At 31.7% G+C, this 25864-nt stretch overlaps 2 protein-coding genes across 2 annotated transcripts; both read right to left on the reverse strand.

The window, feature by feature from the left end:
• Nucleotides 1-7113: 7113 nt before the first annotated feature.
• Nucleotides 7114-11986, reverse strand: LOC106769818 (probable beta-D-xylosidase 2). Its single transcript, XM_014655591.2, has 5 exons — nucleotides 11439-11986; nucleotides 9026-9474; nucleotides 8471-8919; nucleotides 7981-8397; nucleotides 7114-7894 (listed from the first exon to the last, which is right to left on the reverse strand). The coding sequence occupies exons 1-5, from the start codon at nucleotides 11931-11933 to the stop codon at nucleotides 7302-7304; spliced, it is 2403 nt and encodes an 800-aa protein (XP_014511077.2). The 5' UTR covers nucleotides 11934-11986; the 3' UTR covers nucleotides 7114-7301.
• A 10448-nt stretch (nucleotides 11987-22434) lies between these two features.
• On the reverse strand, nucleotides 22435-23332 carry LOC106771548. The gene has a single exon (XM_014657544.2). The coding sequence runs from the start codon at nucleotides 23257-23259 to the stop codon at nucleotides 22651-22653; it is 609 nt and encodes a 202-aa protein (XP_014513030.1). The 5' UTR covers nucleotides 23260-23332; the 3' UTR covers nucleotides 22435-22650.
• Between the last annotated feature and the right edge of the window lie 2532 nt (nucleotides 23333-25864).

Raw genomic sequence — 25864 nt, forward strand, 5'->3', positions numbered from 1 at the left:
ATATTAGTTAATTATTTTAATAATTTAATACTACTTATTATATTTTAACTTATTCAATATTTAAAATAATTCACTGATGAAATATTTAGGAAAGTTAATATTCTTTATCAACTAATCTGTATTAATTAAATAATTATAATTTAATGTCAGCAAATTTAAATACATTACGGGGAAAGAGTTGTTACTTTGGGAATTTGTTTAGACAAGCAACGGCTACAGAAGTGAGATGTGCCACATTTCAACTTCAATAATATAGTTTGATTTAATTTCTTTATAGTATTTTAAGCATAAGAGCGATGAAATTTGAAAGGGTCGTCATCTCTTGTTTTCGTATCACATGCCACATTTTGTAGTATGATGACGAGGTTGCATAAGGAAAGAGAAATTTTTAAATCACATGAAAACTAATTTAACGATGATCGATCACATCTTTCATTGACAAATAATGGAGCTTTCTCTCGAGCAAAAGTCGACCCTGAAAGGATTATTTAAAAAGAAATCAAGAAAGATGAAGTGGGCATTTTAATTTGCGGATTAGAAAAACGTTAATTAACATAATAATTGGGTTTTGGGTTTGACTGAAACAATTAGTGGTAATATTTTTATTTGTGAGACGTAGAAAGATATGATTTTTCCAAGTAAAGAGGTGAAGAGACATTGGTATAGGTTATCTTGGGACCATTGGAAAACTGGGTCTACAATACATAGACATTAGACATAGTTGTTACTCTGCTGTATTACAACAGCTAAGGAGATCCAGGTAGGAATTGGGGTCCATGATTGGGATGAGTATGACATGTTGTGTTTTATTGGTGGAGATTATGAATGGCATGGGATTGGAGGTCCACTTATTTTATGTCATACCCACTCTGAAAAATTGAATTTTTATTTTGATTTTCCCTAAGACGAGGTAGAGTGGGGGTGTTTGTAACTTTTTTTGAATGGGTTTGTTAGTTGGAGTAGTTTTGTTTGTTTTGAGTGACAATGACAATGACAATAGGTCCTAGAATTCATTCATTCATTCATTCGGAGAATCAATAGTAAAACTAACAATATAAAGTAGTCATTTAAGATTAGTTTTGCTTGTTGTATGACACATGGTTGTGAAATGACAAGTTTTACAAGATGGCCTCATGTTGTACCGATTGCAGGGTCTATGTCTGTTTGATTGGTGGAACCATTATTGGTGTGTTTCCTTTCCTTTACTTTTGGATCTAACCTTTTTCGTTTTCATTCTCCACCTATTATTGCCAATTATCGTTTTTATCCACACACAACTCAATAGGTAAGGTCCATGGTTCTTCCGCTGCAACTGCATCATGTCTCGATACCTACAAATTCCATTGCGATTGCTGCCTCTTTCTTTTCCACCATGCATATCATATCATATGCTTGTAAGTGTTGTTGACTCAATATGCCACCAGTGCCCACTATAAAAACAACCTTGGACAAAATGTTTTTTACATTACCCTTTCATTATTCTATTAATTGCTAGATAAGAAAATGTAGATCGGAAAGACAATATATATTATAGACAACAAAAAGGCTGGTACAAGAACCGATAGTTTGCATCTATTTCTTTTACTTTTTCATTATTTCTATTGCAGAGAAACTCTACACTGTTGGCCTATTTTTATTTTATTATTATTATATAAAAGATATGCCTATTTATGTTAAGTTCTTGCCTTCTAAACATGTTGTCATGATAAATCCCCCAAAATGTTGATTGTCTTTCTCACGTTCTAAACACGATGTTATAATGACCGAAAGATTAGAAGGTTAAGTAATGAACAAATTTTAGATCAAGAGTTTGTTAGGTGGTAAGTGCAAGCGATTATATATTATTCAACCAAATACTTTAAACTTTTAAAATAAATAGTATTTGTATTCATAATAAAAATGAAAGGTAATATTTTTATAGATGCTTTTGATGAGATTTTGAACATGAATTCGTAGAAAGCGACGAGATTTTAAAGGTGATTTTGATTGTTTTTATTGTTTGAAAAATGCATCTTCGATGTTGAGAGGAGGAAAAATCACTTATAAAAGATTTTTTGACGTTCAAGTTAGTAAGAGAATTAAAATTTTTGTAAATATCATGTGTTTTCGTGTTTATCAAATTGATATTCCTTGGAGAATATTAGATACATTTATAGAATTAACTTTAGTCGTGAACTTATGTTCATATTAGAATAATATGTACGTGATACATATACTAACATTGTAATAAATAGTAATAGAATAACCAACATATGAAACTACCAAGACTTAGTTATAATATGTGAATATGATCCAAATAGGCGTAGGTTTGAACTACTCTAATGAAGGGTTTAAAGGGCTTTACTATGCTTTTTAATATGCCTATTAGGCAGGGTAAAAACAAAAGTCTCCCTAGTCTCGGGAGTTTGGTTTGGTGTATGAGATCATATCAAACATTTAGTGAGACTAGGGCCTACTTGTGTAGTTTCTAAATGGATTGACCATTCAATCGAGCAAGTATATGACAGGGCCCTTTGGTAATGTTTACAAGTGGAATGGCCTCGAGGTTGAGCTCCTTAAGTAGCTAATCCAGCCAAGCTTTTTGAATAGTTTGGCTATTCGATCGAGTTCAAGTAGTGATTAATCTAGTCGAGCTCTTTAAGCAATTCATTTAGCCAAGTTTTTAAATAATTCAACTTCGAGGCCAAGCTCTTTTAGTGGATAGATTTTAAATAATCTAGCCATTTGGTCGAGCTCCTTCAGTGGCTAATCCAGAAGGAACAAAACGAATAACTAAGCATAAAAAATCTCAAGTAATGTTATGGAAATAGAGTTTTTATTTTTATTTTATACATGTTATTTTTGTGCCGTCTTAGGCATTTTATCCTCGTGTTTATCTATTCTTGAGTCTTGTCTTATGATGACCTCGATTGACTTTCTGTTTTGTAGTGAGGCTTTCTCCACACTAGGTGTACTTTCTACACCGTTCCTTCTTGGATCTGAGTATTATAACGCTAAGTCATTCCAGATTATATTATTCAAGCAATTACTTTTAACTTTCAAAATAAATATTATTTCCATTCATAGAAAGAAAGTTCAAAATTCAAATGAGGTAATGATTTCAGATTTTGCCAAAATAAAATGAAAGGGAATAATTTTATAGATGTTCTTACTTAGGATCTTGAGCGTGAACTTATGAATAGGTGCCAAGATCCTAATGGTGGTTTCAATTTATCTCGTTCTTTGAAAAAGACTTCCTTATTATTGAGAGGAGATCCATTGCTATTGAGAGAGAGGAGATCTGTATGCAAAAGACTCTTCAATGTTAAGTCCATAAAAAATTTAGAATCTTTCTTAATATCACATGTATCAGTATCTATCACGTTGGTATTTCTTAAAAAGTACTAGTTATATTTATATATTCAACACGGACCGCGAACCTATGATTTTATTGAAATAATACTTACCCTACACATATAATAATAATAATATAATAAATAGTAACAAAAATAACTAAAATACCAAAGAATCAAAATTTAATTATAATATATTTAATATGATCTAAATAAACATAAATTTAGACTATTCTATAATAAAGAGGTTGGAAAGAATTTATTAAAATGTACTTTTTAAAATACCTCTTGAACTAAATAAAAACAACAGACAATAAAACTAAAACTTACTTGTAACACAATTTATCTTCTTAGTGTTGAATTTTACCGTACATATTTGGATAGCCCTTTGCACAAGATATTCCATTTTACCAAATAAAGAAAGATAGGGGAGTTTTCTTTTCTTTTTTAACTAAAATAGCATTTACTCGTTAGAGACTAAAACCTATTTAAAAATTATGTTAACGTATGTAATCATAGAAAACAAATTCCAAAATTGTTGACCTACAATTAAATTTGTTTTCAAAATTTATATGTTCAAAACATCCAATCAAATTAGTGAATCCAATTTGTGTTTTCATATAGTTTAATTTTATTTATTTTTAAACTTATATATCTTTTAAATGTTTATCGATCTTTATAAGTTTCATAATTTGATTACGAAGTGAATTTCCATTCCATTAATAAAATGAAAATTTAGATTTGTATGCCTTTTAGTTATTCGCACCCACTTTTATTCTTAATCCTATAATTGTATTACATGGAAATTAAATATAATATATATCACCTACCTTGCTAAAGAAAATGAAATTATATAACTGATGGTTAATACTATCAAATATATTTTCCATCAATAAATATTGGCTGTAATTGTGTATTTATGCTAATGGGAACCATTTATGTTAATGATAGGTATAAATAATGCGGCCGAATTATATACCTAACTTCACTTCATTATAATTTTAAGAAACACTGATTGTTGGTTCAAGGAGGACAGATTTGATTTATGTGTATGGCCACGGAACATTCTTTTGAATTAGACCATAGTTTTATGCTGAACTACTTAATTATTGCTTTGTTACACCAGAAAAACGGCCCAATAGCTGAAATCCAATGACTATTCTAGAATCTAATATTTCTATTTTTTCAAAATCCTATTTTTTTTTGAGATACTGCTTGATGTGTATGAGGAGGGAAGCGACCGGTCGGGGCACAGACGATTACAGATCGAGCGGTTGAGATTGGAGAAGTGTGAATAAACGGTTGAATAGTGATGAAATGTAGAAAGTAATATTAAAAAACAATTAATGATTTTAATCGACGAATATTACGAAAAAGAAAACAAAGATATAATATTTATGAACCGTTAATATCAATTATTGAGTCTAATATCTATAAATACAGATTTAACAATTAAGTAACATATTTTTAGTCTGACTACATTCACTTTGATCTCCTTCTGTCCAAATGTTCAGTCTCGGATCCTATAACAGAAATACACTATTGTTCATGAATTCAACATTATGGAAATTCTACAAGTAGAGAAGGTTTTTTTTTATTTATTAAAATTAAGGTTAAATATATGTTTTAGTCCTCATATTTGTTCCTCATTTTTAATTAGGTTTGCATGTTTTTTCTTAATCCCAAAGAGAGCTTAATTGTCTCAAATTTACAAATATTAAGATACAATTGAGACAGAAAAACACGAGGACCTTATTGAGAATGAAGAACAAAATATGACAACTAAAACATATATTTAACCTAAAATTAAACATTTTTTAGAAATGAAAATGAGGGAAACTTAGGATTCCGACTTATTCCAGGGTGGTCCTTTATTGCTTATCCTTGCATAATAATAAGATCCTTTATATATAAATATAATGATGGCAATGCTGGTAATTGCGAATTTAAATATAATGATTAAAGAAATAAGTTGGAGATTAAAGATAAAGAATTCATGGGAAACGCTTTCCTTTCTGAAAGACATGTTTGTGCATAGGGAGGCAAAGTGTGACGCACATCACAAAAGATTCTCAGATAAGGTTTTTCCTCTAAAAACTATTTTTATTACTTCAAAAAGCTACTTCTTTAGTATTCTATAATCTAGTTTTATAATGAAAATGTATTTTGATTTTTGATTAAAGTTTAAGAAGCAAGTGAAGGCATTTAATTTTTTTGCCTCGTATTCCTCTGATAGTTATCCATTTGGTTATCTTTCCAAGGGCTTTCTGCAAAATCTGAGGGAACTTCTGTGGGAAGCACGTGTCTTGTGGATGAAATTTCACGTGGAGATGGTGACCCATGTGTGGATATATACATATTGGTATGCATGTGTAGCTTAAATTTCAATGAATTTATGGGCAACAAGGCCAGCTTAATAGGGGTGTGATTTCATCACTCTTCTGCTTACCTCAAAACCTTTCAACCAATAATGCATCATACTCACCAAATTCAAATTCAAATTTTCAGACACACATCATATGCTTCTGCTCATTTTTTCTTTATTCTTTATCTCTCTCACTAATCATTTACTCTTTTTTAAATGCAAGCATTATGTCTATTAATTCTCTGAATCTGTCAGCTAAACATTATATTAAACTTGATCCGGCTGTTAACTCACAAACCATGATGAATATAAAACAATCCCTCATGCTAAGGTTTTTAAAGGATTCACTCAGCTCATCAATCAATAATATCAAACCACACTGAAAATTATGGCTAACCACTCCCACAACATTAATTGGAAATCACAATAATGAGTGTGTAATTTTATAAGAATCAAACTATTCAACTTAAAATGTGTTTGCAGAATATATAGCATTAACGAAGGATTTCTGATATATGAATGAATGGTGTGAAAGTGTTGACGTTTGACAATTCTTGGGGCTGGTCCTGATGATGGGTTATTCAGGAAATAAATTAAACATTTTCTGGTAACATAAATTTAACGAAACCTTGTGGGCTCTGTTTTGTGTGTGATAAAAGGCTTTTTAACGAGGACCACTGAATTCAACATCAAAAGCAAGTACCAAACACATCTTATTGCTCTTTCCTCTTCCAGAGATTGGTACTTAACATATGTGATGGAGCTCTCCCCAATAATTGGAAACATTTTAAGAAATACAAGTGAAAAACCTTTTCTTTTTTCTCTCCTATTATGTAATAAGTCAGGCTTTGCTAAAGTTTGTCCTTTGAATAATGACTAGTTGGAAAAAGAAAGCTCTTGTGTTCTATTCTCTTCTTCTGCTCACCAATTGCTTTGATGGAGCTTTAAGCATAATTGTTAAAGTAGAAACTTGAATTCAAAGTCAAGCATCGTTTTAGTAGTTTTTATTCTACTGCATGGGTATGATATTTAGAAGGTATTTTGAAGAGTGAAAGTCCTTGATTCCGGCTGAATAATACAAATGAAAGCGTGGAATCTGTGACTCCATAACATAACATAACATGGGAACTTGAATTAAATGCTTTACTGTGTTGTATTGGCTTGTTATAAGCTGTACGTCAACATCAAGGCCATTTCCATATTTTTATTGGCTCTTTTTGGCCTACACATGCCAGCTTCTGTCATCAATTTGGATCATTATTGGTTTACATGTCACATGATTGCCTTAATAGTTTTTCTCGCTCTTTAAAATCTAAATCACTTTTTGTTTTCGATATAAGATGGGAGCATCACTTTTTAATCTACCAACCCAACTTCCATTCTGCTTCTTCTTTCCTTATTTGGAAAACTACTACTCAGCTATTAAACAATTGAATACAAGAATTACATTTGATAAAAGTATAAAAATGGCAACCAAATCCTGTTAGTTTTATTGGGTGTGAATGAATGTAAGGCATGTGATATAAAGAATTTGAGGGATATGAAGAAAAAGGCAATGTATGTATGTAGGAATGAATAGTTGAAAAAATACAAGAGTTGATAATTCAAAGAGTTAGTGGGTGAAGAGTGAGAGAGTGTTTAAGATGAGAGATGTGAAGAGTGTGAGAGCCCATTGGAATTCTTCTAATACCGGAGGTGTCAACGAGGCTGAGGAGCTTGCAAACGTGAATGTTGATCCGAAGTCGTTGTTGGGCCATGGGGGGAAGATGGACTTTGTGGAAGCCCACAAGTTGCTTATGTGGAGCCCAGTGGGCATTAGAAGGAGGTGGTGCGGAGAAAACTAACAACGTGTGAGTGCCATATCTGGAGCCAACATTTTTAACGTCCACGTGAAGGGTAACAGAAAGCTTGGCACATCGTGCATGTGTGACTTTAATTGCCTTGTTAGCAATGTTGGAGGTATTCTTGTGGCGGTGCCCATCCACGGGAATTGATACCACTTTGGGTGCACTTGCCAATGTTTCAACAAAATTCGTGTAAGACAATCCGTAACCAAATGGATACACCACCGGCCCACTGTAAAATCTGTACGTTCTTCCAGGGTACCCTTTCGATTTCCTTGATCGCATTGCCATATTTGTCATTGCCAACTTTTCAACGTACCCTTCTGGGTACCATGTCATCGGTAACTTCCCTCCTGAAATTTTAATATACATTTTATTTCGCCTTTTTCACAACATTAAATTAAAAATAATAAAACACACAACACAACACAACACAAACCAGGGTTAGATCTTCCAAACAAGATATCTGCAATGGCAGCACCACCAGCTTGACCAGGATAACCGGCCCACAAAATTCCTTCAATTCTAGGGTCATTCTTTGCGAAACTTATATCCACAGGCCCGCCAGACATTATCACCAAAATCGTTGGGCCCTTGGAGGCAGATGCAACTTTTGACACAAGGTCTTGTTGGTGACCGGGAAGAAGCAGGCCAGCCCTGTCCACAGTTTCAGCCTCGATGGACTGATCCAGGCCCATCACCAGCACAGTTGCATCCGCTTGTTGGGCTGCATTTATAGCTCTCCCGAATTGCTTGTTGTCTCTGCAGGCCACATTTGCACAACCCATCTCGTGAATAATAGTCTTGGCATATTTCCCTATTCCCTGCAAAGGGCTGGTGTATCCGCAAGCAATACCTAATAAGCAGATGAAGATATGGGATTTTTAGTTTCAAGATTTTGGTGAAATGAAAAGAAGGTAGGTAGGTACCTGCATAGTTTCCAATCATTGTGACAGTGGCATTAGAATTGGGCCCAATAACAGCCAGGGTGCGATAAGTCCTTGTGGAGAGAGGCAAAGAAGGGCCTTTGTTTTTAAGTAGCACGATTCCTTGTGTGGCGGCTTCAAGGGCTAGGTGTTGGTGACTTGGGCTGCACACATCTCTTGGGCCAAGATTCCCATACGGATGACCTGAGGGCTCACCATCGTACATCCCTAACCTCATTTGGACCGTCAATGTGTTCGCCAAGGCCCCATTAACATCAGCTTCACTTAACAGGCCTTTTTTGACGGCATTGTTGGTGTGCTGAGCTAGAAAAGGCCCACAATCCAAATCCAAACCTGCTTTAATGGCATCGGCAGCAGCTTCTTCCGGCGTTGACGTGTAATGTTGGGTATTGTAGAAGACCCCGACAGAGTCACAGTCTGATACGATGTAGCTGAAGCATAGGATTATGGGAAAGCAAAGATTAAGATTTATTTATTGTTGTGTTGGAGAGAGAAAGAGAGAGAACGGCAGTGTTAGTGTTTGTAATGTAAGCTTACCCATTAAGACCCCAGAGGCCTCTTACGGTAGTGTTTAGGAGAACGGGGTCGGCACAGGTGGGAACACCGTTAACCTTATTGTAAGAACACATCACACTCGCCACGTTTCCTTCCTTAACGCACATCCTGAATGGCACGTTGAACGTCTCCTCCATATCCTGCTTGCTAACCTCTGCATTGAAGTGAAATCGATCTACACCGTTCCAATTATCAAGGTCATAAGCCGTAAAGTGTTTGCAACAGGCAGCCACCTTCAACCGGTTACCGTCGCTCCCCTGTAATCCCCTCACGTAACTGGCCGCATACTTACCGGCTACTAATGGGTCTTCACCGGGAGTCTCCTGTCCCCGGCCCCACCTTGGGTCTCTAAATATATTCACGTTTGGGCTCCAGTACGTAAGCCCACCCGTTCCTCCGTTGTACATTGCTCTTGCTTCGTCGGAGGCCACCTACACATTTCCGCCGCCTAAGTTACACCTTTTATTAATTATTCCATCACTCAAATATTTTAATCATTTTGTTCGATTCTGAGAGTTAACATACTCAAATTTGGTAGGAAAACGATATTTTGATGCTATTTTGACCTTATTGCACGTGTCAAAACGTGGTTGGACGATTTTAAATTAAAAAAAGAGAAAAGAGCATATTTGGAAAAAAAAATCAATTTTTTTTTTTAATTTGAAATCGTCCAACCATATTTTGACACGTGTAATGTCAAAATGGTGTCAAAAAATTGGTGTCAAAATATTATTTTCCAATTTTTTATATTCATCTCACTTTATTTTTATTTATTTTATATTCTATTCTTTCTTTTAAAAAATATAAAAGTCTATATTTTTGTAATTATTTTATTTTTATATTATGTGTCAGATAAATATAAAAATTAATTTTATATCATTCCTAAGTAAAGATGGATAATTCGTTCAATGTCGGGTAAAATGTTCGATGCATATTGCACATTTACCTTATATTTGTTTAAGGAGAGAAATAAAAAATATAAAATGGGTCGTAAATACATAATTTTTTAAGATTTTTATATGGTAAGGATAACAGATAGAAGTAAGGCTGATCAAGGATTTTGAGGAATGAATAAAAGCAATATATTATTCTTAAAAAGATGGAAAATGATATTTTAACACCATTTTTTGACACTATTTTGACACTGCACACGTGTCAAAATGTGATTAGACGATTTCAAATTAAAAAAGTTGAGACAGGGATATATTTGGAAAAGAAAAACCAAAGTTTATTTTTTTAATTTGAAATCGTCCAACCACATTTTGACACGTGTGCAGTGTCAAAAAATTGTGTTAAAATATCATTTTCCTAAAAAGATTGTGGCAGAAAAACGTATTATTAGGAACTTGAATAAGATGACATACGCAGTATGAAATTCGAACATTAGTTTCAAAGCTAAAGCCTTTGTTTTGGGCAACACGGATACAATTTTATGATATATGCACTTACTTTAATATTTTAAAATTCATTTACAACCTTACAATTTTTTAAATATAAATATATAAATAGTAGAAGATCACTTCAATAGTAAATATTAAAGAAAATACAACACAATGATGAATTACAAAATAGTAATGAATTTTTCAAATTACAGTACCTTTTGGAGAAAATAGTTTTTAAAGTTAAAAATGATCAAGTCGTATTTATATCAGTGTTTCTAAAAAATATTTGATCGATTCAAGAAAGGTTTGTTTCAAAATTTGATTGTACAATTTACTATAAAAAAGTTAGAAAATTCATTTCAAACAATGTTGTGATTAAAAAGTCTTAAATATTAATTTAATTTTTTTCTTCTTACCCAATTCAGCATGTATTACCGGAAAACAGTGACGAAATAATGGATGAGTATAAAAGAAAAGTTGCACTTTCTTTAAAAAAATAAAAATAAAAAGTCTCACTGACTCCACTCTTCCAAATTGTTGACTAAAGTGACGAGAAAGAAAAATGTGACATTTATATTTAATTTTTTTCTGCCTTCAATATTTTTCCCACTTCAATCAAACATAATGAAAGATATCATATAAATATAATTGTTAGAAAATTACAATACAGTTGTTAATTAATAAAATAATGCAGTGAAATACTAATAAATAAAATATAATTAAAAAACTAATATTTTGTTTTGTTTTATGAGATAGAAATATTTTAAGAATAATATATTTTAACAATTATTTTTTAACAATTTTTTAATTAGAGAATAAATGTCACTATTTTATCTTATCAGTAAGTTTGAATTTATTTAAAAAAATATTTAAGAGAAACCAATGATAAACTGTTGGAAAAATAAAGTTCTTAAAAGAGGCTTTTTTTTTCCCTCTTTACAGAAGATAGAAAGAATGCAATAGTAACTATTCCATTCTTACAAGAAAACAGAAGCCATGAAAGAAAAGCTTACCTGTCCAATAGCTTCCCACAAAGAAGCGTTGAAAGAAGCAGCGGTGGTGATGACTTGAGGGAAGCTGGTGGCGGCGGGAAACTGGCCGCCAAACTTGGTTCCGGGGCCCACATTTGAGACCCCATGCAGTGCCTCCGACCACCACTCATAGCCTTTGATTCCAAGCCGAGAAACTGCCGCCGCATTGTTCACCAGCAAGCTCACTTTTTCTTCCACTGTCAACCTTCCAATCAGGTCCTTCACCCTTTCTGCTATAGTCAGCGACGTCTTGCAAAAGGGTAAGCCCCTTGTGGCGGCGTTCTTTGGGTCACACGCAAAAGGGTCACGAGCCTCACCACCCCAGAGCACTATGAAGAAGAAGAAGATAGTGGTGAGAGGTGAAAAGATTGAAGCCATTATAGGGAAAGCGAAAGTGAAAGGCGTGGTGGCTTGAGAAGTTATGGGAGGGGTGGAACAATGTTTATATGTATATATATATATGTAAGGGAACATCATGGCTTGTCCAAAGCCATGTTGTTTCAGATATAAGTTGCTATTAGCTGGCTTTCAGCCATTGGATTTTCCATTATCTTTTTACCTTCTTAGGAAATGAAGCAACTTGGCTGGTGAGATTTAATGCAAGTTGGTGACTTAAAAAAAGTTATATCTGTCAATTTGTCAAATTAACAACTGAGAAGAATTCATCACCTGCCGTATGTCGGTTTTAAAAACCACATAATTCTGTTACTTTCTTATTGTTTACGAAAGTGAATTTAGCATATTTACCAATACAACCATTGGGATGTGTTTTTAGTAATCGGTTTACAATTGCAACTACAGAATTCTATTACTTACCTTATTTTTCACTGAGGTTTGGGTATGGGGGATATGTCTTTAGTCATATGGGTCCAACAACATTTGAATGGGCATTGGTGATCCTATTCCTTGGAATTGGTGATCCTATTCCTTGGGTATGGTTGGTCCTACTCGTTAGACATTAATAATTAAAACAAATGTGCAGTGTTAGATAGAGTGCATGAGATTGACTTTCTTTATTTTGGTGGAAACATTTTCAAATGTTTATCTGTCAAGCATAACTTATCTTAGCCAGTAAAATGATTAGGTGGTCCAAAATCTGGTTCAGATGCCAAAGAAGCTTTGGCCTGAATAAAGAAACAAATTTTCATACTAATGCTTATTCAACTCATGGCAATCGGTAGGCGTTATTGATACCCTTTTGCTGAAATGTCCCATACATTGGAAGATGTTTTACTTTTCTGCTTGGTACCCATATTCATAACAAGTGGATGACTTGAACTGAAGTTTATCAAATTTTGGTGTATAATTTGTAATTTTACTACAATCAATTGTAGCCGTGATTGGTAGTTTGCTAGCAATGTGAAATCATTGCAAGCTATTTAATCATTCCTGCATGAGTTGTTCAATGGTTTTTGTTTTACTCTTGAGGTGTTAACTTACAAAATGGACAGAAACAGAACGAGCTTGAGTATATCACACACATTTTCAAAGGTAGTTGATTTAAAAATCAGAAACATTAAAGCAAAGTGGAATCCAGTCCAACAGAAATTACAGAAGAAGAAGAAAGTGTAAGTTAAAAATTTGAATAAAATATTGTCCAATTTGTGATATTTATAAAAGTGCTTGTTGGTTGGACAAGTAGCTTCCCTTACAAGTGAGGTTGGGATGCTCAAATCTTATCTCATTGCAAACCTAAAGGTAGCCAAAATAGTTGATATCTCTAATATCTGGACGGTGAAATATATAATTGCATTACCAGGAACATAGAACAAAACAAAAAAAGCAAAACTATAAGCACTATTTTCCATGTCCTTCTCCCCCTCAATTATATGAACAGGTAGACCTTTATAAGGAGAGAGAGGAGGGAAAGACATTACCCTTATCCAAACGAAAACGCTTATTTGACACCAAATTTTTGACACTCTTTTGACACTGTCACGTATCGTTTTTCAATTGGCGGAATTTGAAAAGAAAGAAATGAGATTTTAATAATTAGGCACGGACATATTTGGAAGGTGGAAAAAAAATGAAAATTTGTTTCGTGATTTCTTTAATTCGCACCTATTCGCTCTTCACTCTCGTATCACTCTCTCTCGTTCTCTCATTGTCAGTCTCTCTCTCGCATTTCTCGTATTACTCTCTCTCGTTCTCTCATCGCCATTATCTCTCTCGCGTTCTCTGAGTTCTGTCTCTCTCATTTGCCTGAGCATTGTTGTGAGTCTCTCGCATTGTTTTTCAAGATTTTCCTTGAACTCTTGCATTGGCGCTTTTCCTTGAACTCTTTCTCATGTTTCCCTCTCATCTTCCTTTTTTTGTTTGTCTCTTTGGCATTCACTATTGTTGCTCGTCGAAGGTTGATGATTTTGTAAGGTTGGGGCTTTTCGAAAGTTGAGACTTTTCAAAGGTTAGAACTTTTCGAAGGTTGGTGCTTTTCGAAGGTTGGAGATTTTCGTCTTCCCACACTGTTTTTCCCGCACTACATGACCGAGTAAAGGTTTCGAAAGTTGTGGCTTTTGACATTGACCGAGTAAAGAAATATGTATGTGACTAGATCCGCGACAACGACGACATTAGAAGAATGGAAGCACGACAGAAATTTGGATTGTTATAGGATTGGTTTCATTTGTAGAGTTTTTCTTTGTATGTAGACAAAGATGGATTTTTGTCTTTGTAAGAAACAATGACATTTATGTACATATTCTTATTTCAATATAATGTTAGCTTTCATGGATTGTCCAAACATGACTTCCTAGTCTCTGCTCACACTTAAACACTAAAAATAAGTTTCAACCATGGTATAAATGTCAAAAAATTGTAAGGTCTTTGAGTCTAGACCAAACTAACTTGTTCAAATGAAAAAAATTGTTTCTTATCTCGAACATGGGGTGCCCAAACTTGATTTCCCACACTAAAATCACACTTAAACAACAAAATCAACAAAAATCATTACATTTATGATAAAAATACAAAAATTTAGACTATGGTCCCCTAGGTTACCATAACTGGCTCCATAACTTTTTGCACAAATCCACCATTTTATTCGTGTAATCGTTTACCAAGGTCTTGTAAACGATTACAACTTTGTTTTTTGCTCCAGACCTTGCAAAACTTCAACTAACTTGTTCAAATGAAAAAAAATTGTTTCTTATCTCGAACATGGGATGCCCAAACTTGATTCCCCACACTAAAATCACACTTAAACAACAAAATCACACAAAAATCATTGCATTTATGCAAAAAATACAAGAATTTAGACTATGGTCTCCTAGGTTACCAGAACTAGCTCCTGTAGTACAACTTTTTGTACAAATCCATGATTTTATTCGAGTAATCGTTTACCTAGGTCTTGTAAACGATTACAACTTTGTTTTTTGCTTCAGACCTTGCCAAACTTCAACTAACTTGTTCAAATGAAAAAAAGTTGTTTCTTATCTTATCTCGAACATGGGTGCCCAAATTTGATTTCTCACACTAAAATCACACTTAAACAACAATGTCACATAAAAACCATTGCATTTATGCAAAAAATGCAAATATTTATACTATGGTCCCCTAGGTTACCAGAACTGACTCCTACAGTACCACTTTCTGTACAGGATTTTGATCGTGTAATCGTTTACCAAGGTCTTGTAAACAATTACAACTTTGTTTTTTGCTCTAGATCTTGTAAAACTTCAACTAACTTGTTCAAATGAAAAAAAATGGTTTCTTATCTCGAACATGGTGTGCCTAAACTTGATTTCCCACACTAAAATCACACTTAAACAACAAAATCACACAAAAACCATTGCATTTATGCAAAAAATACAAAAATTTAGACTATGGTCCCCTAAGTTACTAGAACTGGCTCCTATAGTACAACTTTTTGTACAAATCCATGATTTTGTTCGTGTTATCGTTTACCAAGGTCTTGTAAAGGATTACAACTTTTTTTTTTTGCTCCAGACCTTGCAAAACTTCAATTAACTTGTTCAAATGAAAAAAAATTGTTTCTTATCTCGAACATGGGGTGCCCAATCTTGATTTCCCACACTAAAATCACACTTAAACAAAGAAATCACACAAAAACCATTGCATTTATGCAAAAAATACAAAAATTTAGACTATGGTCCCCTAGGTTACCAAAACTGGCTCCTGTAGTATAACTTTCTTCACAAATCCAGGATTTTGTTCATGAAATCGTTTACTAAGGTCTTGTAAACGATTACAAATTTGTTTTTTGCTCCAGACCTTGCAAAACTTCAACTAACTTGTTCAAATGAAAAAAAATTGTTTCTTATCTCGAACGTGGGGTGCCCAAACTTGATTTCCCACACTAACATCACACTTAAACAAAAAAATCACACAAAAACCATTGCATTTATGCAAAAAAATACAAAAAATTAGACTATGGTCCCCTAGGTTACCAGAACTGGCTCCTGCATACAACTTTCTGTACAAATCACATAATATGTTCGCGTAATCATTTACAAGGTTGTTGTAAACGATTACCAGTGCATTTTTAATTGCAGAACTTTTAGGAGTTCAGCCAAGTTCCTCTACTCAAAGTTATTGTTTCCTATGTCCAACATGGGGTACCCAAACACACTAAAATGACTCCTTAACAACAAAATCAAACCAAAAGAATTGCATATTTGAAAAAAATTCCAACTGCATTGTTTCATTCCTTACATCAATAGTACATCAAATTGTCAACTTTATTCCTTAACAATTCAAACAAAACCTCAATTTTCCAGTCACAATAACAAAGGCAATTCATTTAACAGTAATAATAAAGGCAATTCATTTAAGAGTAATAACAAAGGCTATTCATTTAACAGTAATACTACATCAAATGTATCTTTTATAACATTGAAAATAATACAATCCAAATTACAAAACATTTGTTCATAATACTAATTCTATTTTACATTCTCTGAAGAAACCTATACAAATATCACTCATTTTTTATTCTTAGCAATCCAATGTAAGGAGTCCTAAGTGCTCTGCTCTTGTAACGCCTTCGTGACCTCATCTTCACATATGTCTTCGTGACCGGTGCTCCTCTATCAAGCATTCGTTTAAAGTAGAAATATACTTTGTTGAAAATGAGTGACGAACCGTCAACTGCATCAACCACAAACAAAATAACCAAAACATAAATGTCCTAAAAAAAACAACATAAAAATATAAAACAACAACTAAATGGAGGAAGAACCTTTTTACCTTTCTGCTTGAAGAACCATGCTTATCGGAACTTGCCATTTCGCACAATAAACTCAAGAAAGTCGACGACGTTGCTCAAAAGAACATGTGCAACAAACACCGATAGCGAGAGCGACATCCACACTGACAGTGAGAGCGACATCCACACCGACAGCGAGAGCGAGAGGGTCAGCCAAAATGAAGAGCGAGAGGAAGAGCGAGAGCAAACAGGAGAACGAAACCCAGACTTCTGAAATAGGAGAGAGAATGTTCATTTCAAATGGAACACGAGAAGGACATTTTTGAAAGCACACATCTCTGAAACCTCCCTTAAACTTGACGTAATTCAAAACAAAATTTAAAAACCAACCAATCAAATTATGACACATAACAATGTCAAAAGAGTGTCAAAATTTTGGTGTCAAAATATCGGAACTCTTATCCAAATATCAATTTTAGGTGGCAAACAAGGTTACGCATATCACACGCTATGAATTGGAAACATTTTTTAATCATTCATATCTCAACTTTTTCACTTTTGTGTGGTGAGGTTTTTTCAAATTTAAGTAAGGGGAAGAACATGATCTATATTTTAGATATTTGGAGTAGCAGTATTGCAGTCTGCAAGTGGATGTACAGAGAATAAAATTTCCACTTGAGTTGTATAGAAGGAACATGAATGAAAAAAGCTTTGCTAAGATATTGTTCTTGGGAGGGTGCCCATAATTAATGTGCTGTGCTGCAGATGTTTTGTCTGTTTCCTTTCATCATTTCGCACTTTTTCTCCCTTCTTATCTTTGCTCCAAAACTACCAATTCATTAGTCAAATGGCTCCTTATGATTTGGTACATAGGGGCAGAATCACATGAATAAGAAACACATAAAATGAAACTTTTCTTAGATGGTCTGTTAGACATTCAACTGTGAAAGTTAAGATAAAATAGTAGGACTTCTAGAACTACATTATATGCAACAATTCTATTCATATTTAAGTGATTGCTTGAACTTTCTAACTGTATTCAGTGCAGAGACCCAAAGCTCGAAGAAAAAACAAAACGAATAGAAGGGATCAAAGGAAACAAACACATAAAAAAGAGCATTACTGGGAACAGAAGATCATGATGTTGTCAGGAGCCGGCCCGTATGGCTTTTCAGTGTTATTACATTCTTTAGAATGCGCAGAAAAATGTAGAACGCATTTTATTCTATAAAAGAGATTGTTAAAGAATAGTTTAAAATTATCACAAATTAATATAAATATATTTGAATAATTTTCGCTAAATAATTTACTTATAGAAGAAATCTTTAAATATTTTATAATTAAATGTGTTTAGAACAAGAGTTTGAATATAGAAACTGATATTTTAGAAATTAATTTGACGATTTAAAATTAGTCTCTTATATTATTATATTATGTTTATGTGTGTTTCTTTTGTTTAATGATATCACATTTAAATTATTTTTAATGATTCTAAGGGAGTATCCTATTAATATCATAAATATTGACAAAAGAAAAATATCTATATTAGAATAATTCTTTAAAAAAATGTGATAATGAGTAAAAAAAAAAAAGAGGATCGAGTTCCCGAACAAGTTATTTCTCCTTCTTTTATATATATATATATATATATATTTTAAGATGTATAGAATGAACTTTGATTTCATCTCAATTAGATGTCAATGCAAGTCTTTTCATTGAATAGTTGAAAAATCTTTAGTAAAAAAGTGAATAGTCTTTCTTCTTTTATTTTGTAGTAATTTTGCATCGTCCGAATAGTTTGTGATGGTTTAAGAAGAGGTTATAGATTGTTGCATAGTAAAAGAAGTTTCGAGTTAGTTTTTTATTAATTCATTATGAATAGTAAATGAAAGTATTTTTAAAAGGAGGTGTGTTTGTTTGTCTAATTATACTAATTTGATAATTACAACTTTGGTATAAGTCATTATTGAAAGAATAATGCATTAAAACAGATTGCAAACATCAAAATTATATAGATGGTGAAGTGATTCTATTAGAAATTATCTCTATTCCATTTAAACATTCATATAAAAATTTACAAGTCTTAATTATTTAAAGGTATGTTCACTTTAGATGATTAACCTGGGAGAGAATGAGTGGAATAATTTGAGGAGAATTGGCAGTGAATTGATTATTGTTTTTTGAGGAAATTTCAACGTGAGTAAAAGTAGATTTAAAAATAAAATTTATAAAAATTAATGTAGGATGTAATAGATAGAAAAAATTGTTTAATGGTATCAAAATGTTCTTAGTTATAAAAATAATATAAAATAATAAAGATTAATGTTATATATAATTGTAAAAATATTTATAAGAAAAAAAAAATAAAAATTAATTTTTAAAATATAAAAAATGATAATTTAGTAAATTGAAATAATAATAATAATTTTTATTATTATTATTAATAATATTAATATTATTATTATTAAAAATGAGAAACACCAATTAGAGACACGACAACTTTGTTTCACACCTGGAAATTATGAATTGTGGCAAGAGTAGATATGAGAATATCTCATAAATCTCTGCAAATCATACCTCTTATGGATGATTGAAGAAAAGAGCAACCCCGCATTTAATCATCTTTACTTTCTTAAAAATCAATCGAAACACACGATTTTTCATTTTAATCCATTTTCGCAAATTGGTGTGAATGAAAGTTTCTTTATAAAAGTTCTACGTTAATATGCTAAATTACTAATTATTTAGTTCATTTTACATTCAATTTGCATTAAGTCCATATATTTAGAATGGTTAAAAGAACTTCAAACCATTTCTAGATCCAATTCTCTTAGATGCTTTATTTATGTCTATGTTCTAAATCACTTCACAGTAGTTCAAAACACTCATAATTATGAAATTTTCAAATACAAACATTAAATTTAAGAAAAAACATATGAATCCAATAATTCAAAACATTCATATATAAGAAATTTCCAAACATAAACATTAAATTTAAGAAAAAACATATGAAAGAACAAAGATTCTATTGCACAGAAAATTTGCATCAGTTTGATACATTACAACAATTCTAATAAAAATGAAGTTTAAGTACTCCTAATTATCTAGAACATACAAGTTTGATAGAAATTGATTAAAAAAATGATGTCTTGATACGTTGAAGAATAACATCTTTCTTCAACTAAATAATCAATTATAGAAATTAATCTATCGTTGAACAAGCATGTGTATATTTGCTGGACAAAAAATTAAGTGTTTCACTATTAATTAATCATGTTCATTAAGCGAGATAATATACTCGTTGAGTGAGTATTATTTTAAGATAAACAAACAAGTTGTGACTGAATAAGAATATTAAAAAATTCTTATCCTAATTAAATCTTCACTTTCATACACAGTAATCTAGAAAAATTAACTAATCTAAAACATAAACAAAACAAGAAAATATTAGATATATATTTTCGAAAACACATAAATCATAAATAAATATAAATTTAAGAATAAAAATAAATAAACAAAATAAGTATTTATCATATTTATCGTTTATCATTTTCGTGTTAATCTGTGTAACTAAGAGCGTTTAACTCTTTATTATGCATTATTTGTTTTGTCTGTTTGGACGATCATCATAAGTTGTTGTTGTTGTCCATTGCCAACCCATACTAAAAGATGTTTCAACCTTATTACCAGGCTTGTAATGTTGTATTCTGCAATCCTTTTTGCATATGCAATCACAATCCCTTTTCCATGGACCCAAAAATTAAAGCAAACAAAACACAATCATTTTTGTGTACCATAAATTTACGTAACTTTGCTTCAGATTTAAGAAAAAAATTGTGAGCCCGTAATACAAAGGAAGGAGAAACAAAACATTTGTAATGCGCTCTCAATTTCGTATCCAATTTAAAATCTAGGATACATGTTTTAAATATAAAATAATATATTTCAAATCTAATGGACTTAAGTAAATATATTTTAACTAAATTGTATTAAGCTTGGTTTGAGTATGCTGGGTCTGGTTGATTGGGTAATGGGCCGGGTATACCCAAGGTCGGGTATACTTGAGCTTTTTTGTTTTAAAGAATAATCTACATGCCAGTTTTGTTATTTTTCCCAATAACACTAAAATACTAAGTTACAAAAAAATTAATTAAATTTTTGCCACCATCAGATTCTAGTGCAGCATTTAATTAGTTGTGTAATTGTACCTATTTTCCTGTTTATATAGTTCCCTCAAATGCTAAAGTAGAAGGCTTGAGATGTTATAAGTAGGGTCGTTAAAAGTAGCTACCGGTTTGGGTCGGTTTAATTTATGGGCTAATTTAGGTCCTTAAGTCAACGAGTTATTTTTCATTTAATTAAAAATTAAAAGAAATTATAGTTTGTTTATGAAATAATCATATTGACATGTCTCACTTTTTATAACATATATTAATTAAAACAAATAAATATCCATACAAGTACATAACGGGATATTTCGCTATAAAATTCATAATTCTAATCAAAGTACCACAATATTTACACGTTGTAGTTGTTCGCTGAATGTTTTTACTAAATTTGTCGAATTTAACATTTTATTTACCTCAAAAATACCAAACCACGTCTCTAGTAATGCATTTAATAAGTGCATATCAGTAAAATAAATTGATCAATTAGGCCTCAAAATTATATGAACATTGAACAAGAATAAAAAAACCTGTTTCTTTTTTAACATTGTTTTTGAAGTTTCATAACGTGAATCATAAGTTATATGAATAGGCTCTTCAAGTTAAACTCATTTGAAGAGATATATTTATACAAAAAAACACGTCAATTTATTTTTGACATTAAAATGATTCCATCATTTTAAATATTTTTTAAAAGAAAAAAGATAATTTTGAAAAAAAAAATTAAAAAAACAGTGTTATTTAAATGTAATTGACACGTATGTGTGTTATTATACCAGCACTCATTATAAGAGGTTTTCTTTTAATCCTTCTTTCTAATATCATATCTAAGTAAAACCATTAAATTTTTATGAAGGATGAATTTTATAACACACTCAAAAATGGAAAGGAATCTCCTCAAACACTTACATCCTCCACAACAGTAACAAATCTTTATAAATATTTTGAGTGTCAAATAAATATAATTTTTTTTGGGAATATTACATACACAAAATATACTAAAATTAAAATAAATTATTTGTGATATATATTAATTTATATATATTAAAAAAATTGGAAGGATATTAGTTTTGAAAGTAAGGAAAATAGAGCTAGTTTCAAGATTAAGATCTAAAGTGACTTTTTGAATCCAGTTTTATAAAATTCATAGCCTTTTTTTTTTTTTTTTTTTTTTTTGTAAAAGCCAAATCACGTCCACCCCTAATGTGTCTTTGTCCTTCTTTACTTATCATGTTTAATTTGAATAGTTGTACCCTATAATTAACTGCATACAAATATCTTTTAGAAAAATTTACCTTTTGATTTCTATAACATTCTTTTCAAATCATTTTCGCAAACCAGGCCATGCCATGTAAAAAACTTCTATATTGTTTATTTACAAATTACCTTATACATAATATATTTGTTAACTTTCATAATAATTTCTGATTCATTCAATATGTAAACATTATATTATAACAGTAGCATATAGAATTATTTTCATTATCTACTAAAAAAGATCTGGTTAATAAACAATTATAAATTAGTTTCTTCAACTCCTTCTTTGTATCTCAAGAGAACAAGTTTTTTACACTGCAAAGTTCAATGATAACAAAAAAGAGAGCAAAGAGAAATAAATGTTATGGATGAATATCTTTAACTGCTTTCATGTTATAACTCTACAATATTGATATAAGTTGTATTGATCTGAGAAAAATTACAACTCTGAACTTTGTATGTAATTCACGATTCATTGGGTATATGTCAAAGAATACATACCGCGTAAAGGCGCCACAACATTTTCACTGATTGATTAACTATACTAAAAAACAAAAACTCTTTTAACAAGTAGGAGAGTTTTATTTCGATGATAATCGAAATGAAACTAAAGTTTGGTAGAGGTTAAATGTGCAGGAATAGAAAGTCCTGAGAACAACCAATGACTGTGTTTTCTGTCAATGTTCTTCTCCTTAATGGTGTCCAAAGTAGGTTTCCACCCTTTTCCCGACAATTGCCTGTTCAAATACTCCGGCCTCGCTTCTAGAATTTCCGGCAGAAGCTCTGAAAACTGACACCTTTCTTCGTTCTTCTCTCTTTCCTCTTCCTTTCTCCCTGGTTCCACAATTGTAGTGTTTTGGCACAAACGCGTAAGCCAAGGAACAAACTTTGAGGAACCCACAAGAGACTTTGAATGCAGAGCAGAATTAAGGATGAAGAGAATGCGTCGAGTTTCTTCCCCGCTTAACCCAACGGGCTTCCCTCGCCTCACGGGAAGCATCAGATACGCCTTGTTTGTTTCTAACTTGTTATCAGCCGGCAATGGCGTTGGCCTTTTCTGGTTCACTGCCGAATGCAACTCAACCACCACCTGTTCTGGGTGCTCCAGCATCAGCTCCGCCACCGTCACCGATTGCTCAATTTCATGCACGGAACCGTCCCACAACACGATTTTGCCCCTGCCATCTGAGGGACGAAGTGAGACTTGGTTACCCATCTCTCACAATCACAAGTGTGACTTAGATTGAGTTGAAGTAAAGGAGTTTGGGTTTGGGTTTCATTATATTGGGGTTTGAAAACCTACGTCATGGGCATGTTTGGTAAAGAATTGATGTTTGTTAAACCGCTACATCTTGTGACGCACATAATGGTGGACTTGGTTGTTCTCGTTTTAGATTAGTATTTCCCTTTGTGTCTGTTACAATGTCACTTCGAAATTTGACTTGGGTTATAACATGTCTGCCACATTTATCCTTTTCCTTAAACCACTCAACGCCACACTTTCTTTCATTTCCTTCTTATCCTTACTTCTAGCCGGGGATGACGATTTTGATTGAGGTAAAAGTTAACCAGGATTCAATTTCAAAACTCTTTTTAATAATATAATAAATTGTTACTGTAGGCTGATACCCGGCCGAGAAGGTATGATAGTTTGAGAAGTGTGTATTGTTAGGGACGTGCTACTGAATTAAAATGAAGTTTTTGTTGGGTGCATGCGGTGTAATTGGAAGCTTGTAAGCTTTCTCTGTCCGAGGGTAACGATGGTCAACACAAAATGTACATGTATTTGTAGCATTAATTAATGGGTAGTCTGTGATGTACGCTATCATTAATATGATGAAGCATCAACGACCAGAATTATGACTAATTGGTTTGGTCGTGAGCTTGACCTGCAGTGGAAGGAACCATGGATAATGTGGCATCATTCAAGGCGAACTTTTCTTCTAACTTAGCCTTGGAAATTGCAATAATAGAAACTGGTTAGATGAGAAAAGAGTCAACATTACGGTCATTTTTGGATTTCATTGTTAAGGAAGAATAAAGGTTTACGAAAGCAATTAGGATACAATTACGTAAAACCATTCATAATCAACTTCATCTGCTTATAAAATACGTCAACTTTATCTTTCTCGAGACTTCCTGTATATATATTATGATTCTGGTTTGTGTAATAGTATTTTATGTGCTATATTAACACTTTTCATCTATTATTATTGGAACTTTCATTAAATAGTCACTTAAAGTAAATGTAAAAATTACATGTGATTTAATTTGGTTAAATTTTAATTTGATATAAAATTTAAGTGAAACGAAAAGTATTTTGAATTTCAATTGAAGTTATTTTTATGTGGTTTTCCCTGACATGATTTTTTTTTTATTTTTTTTGTAAATAATAGCAATATATTTTTTACTAAAAAATTAAATATGTTATAATAAAAATTATCCAATAAAAATGTTGTGAATTATTAGAAAATTCAAAATTTTAAATTTTCTCTTTATTTGTAGATAAATTACATAACCTTGTAGTTAAAAATTATAATATAAACTTATTAATATATTTTGATGAATAAAAATATGCTATAAGTAAAATACATTCAAGTGGTAATAAGTCTTTTATATATATATATATATATATATATATATATATATATATATATATATATATATATATACACACATATATACACGTTTAATAATTGCTAATTAACTATCGTCTATTATATTTAAATGGTACGTTTGATTCGATTCTTAATGTTATCATATTACTTCTCAATTTTACCATTTGGACATCAAAAAGTAATTTAATTTAGCTAAAAGTTCTGTTATCAAATAGCGTAGTACGTTAAAATAAATTACAGTCAATACAAATTTACCGCGAATACGGCTTTTACGGTAATTATGATATCATTTATTATTTTTTCTTATCTAATAATAATTTTTAAACGAGAGTTTATATAAACTATTTCCTTTTCCATTTATAGGAATTACACGAATCTTTTTCATTAATCAGTTTCACGTCAAATTACGATGTAGTATAAACGAGAATGTTTATTACAAATTTTATTGATTTTTATGTACCATTCAACGTTGTTAGAATTGGTTGGAAGAGTGTGGTCGGCGGAAGTCCAGTTTTAATTGCAGCCGTTTATACTGATTGCTCCAATCAAATGACGTCATAAATATTTCGTTAAATTAGAAGAAAGAAGAAATTAAAATATTAAATATAAAATGTATTACGCCATGAAATGATTAGTTGGTTTAAACAGTTAACCTATATGTGGGTCACTGTGCTTCGCTGATTGTCAATCTAACTTTTGAAAACAATCTGTATCTAACGCCCGTTTCATAATTAGATTTGTTTCGACACACATTATGTTTTTATTTTATTTTTTACTTTTTTTTTTTAAGAAAATGGGGTCCATTCTGGACCATAATCATTCTATTGTTTTGAAGAAGTTATCAATAGTTAGTCTTTGTTATTGCCAGTGTACCTAAATTTTATTTTATTTCATAAAATATTCAAATAAGATAAATTTAAATTTAATTTGTTTTTTTATTGATTTTTATGAATTATATTGAATAAAAAAGTATTTAAATTTCAATAGTTGTTAATAATATAGAAATATTTATTTTAATCAATCTTGATTAATGGTATAAAATTCCAATCGACATTAACGGAAACGTAATTCTCCTATTATTGGTCAATAACTTCCTGATTAACATTAATTGAGAAATATCACTGATCTACTTTATCTAACAAAAATAACTTCAATTGATATTAATTTAAAAAATCTTAATTAACATCAATTAAAAATAATTTT

Source organism: Vigna radiata, chromosome 8 (genome assembly GCF_000741045.1).
Source record: "Vigna radiata var. radiata cultivar VC1973A chromosome 8, Vradiata_ver6, whole genome shotgun sequence".
Lineage (NCBI taxonomy): Eukaryota > Viridiplantae > Streptophyta > Magnoliopsida > Fabales > Fabaceae > Vigna > Vigna radiata.

What these genes read in the sequence shown, in the direction of transcription:
- LOC106771548 (XM_014657544.2), bottom strand. Translation starts at nt 23,259, where the DNA reads ATGGGTAACCAAGTCTCACTTCGTCCCTCAGATGGCAGGGGCAAAATC.
- LOC106769818 (XM_014655591.2), bottom strand. Translation starts at nt 11,933, where the DNA reads ATGATGTTCCCTTACATATATATATATACATATAAACATTGTTCCACC. An exon ending in AATGATTGGAAACTATGCAG is followed by an intron (nt 8,398 to 8,470) that starts GTACCTACCTAC and finishes TCTGCTTATTAG; the next exon opens with GTATTGCTTGCGGATACACC. An exon ending in GTTTGGAAGATCTAACCCTG is followed by an intron (nt 7,895 to 7,980) that starts GTTTGTGTTGTG and finishes TTAAAATTTCAG; the next exon opens with GAGGGAAGTTACCGATGACA.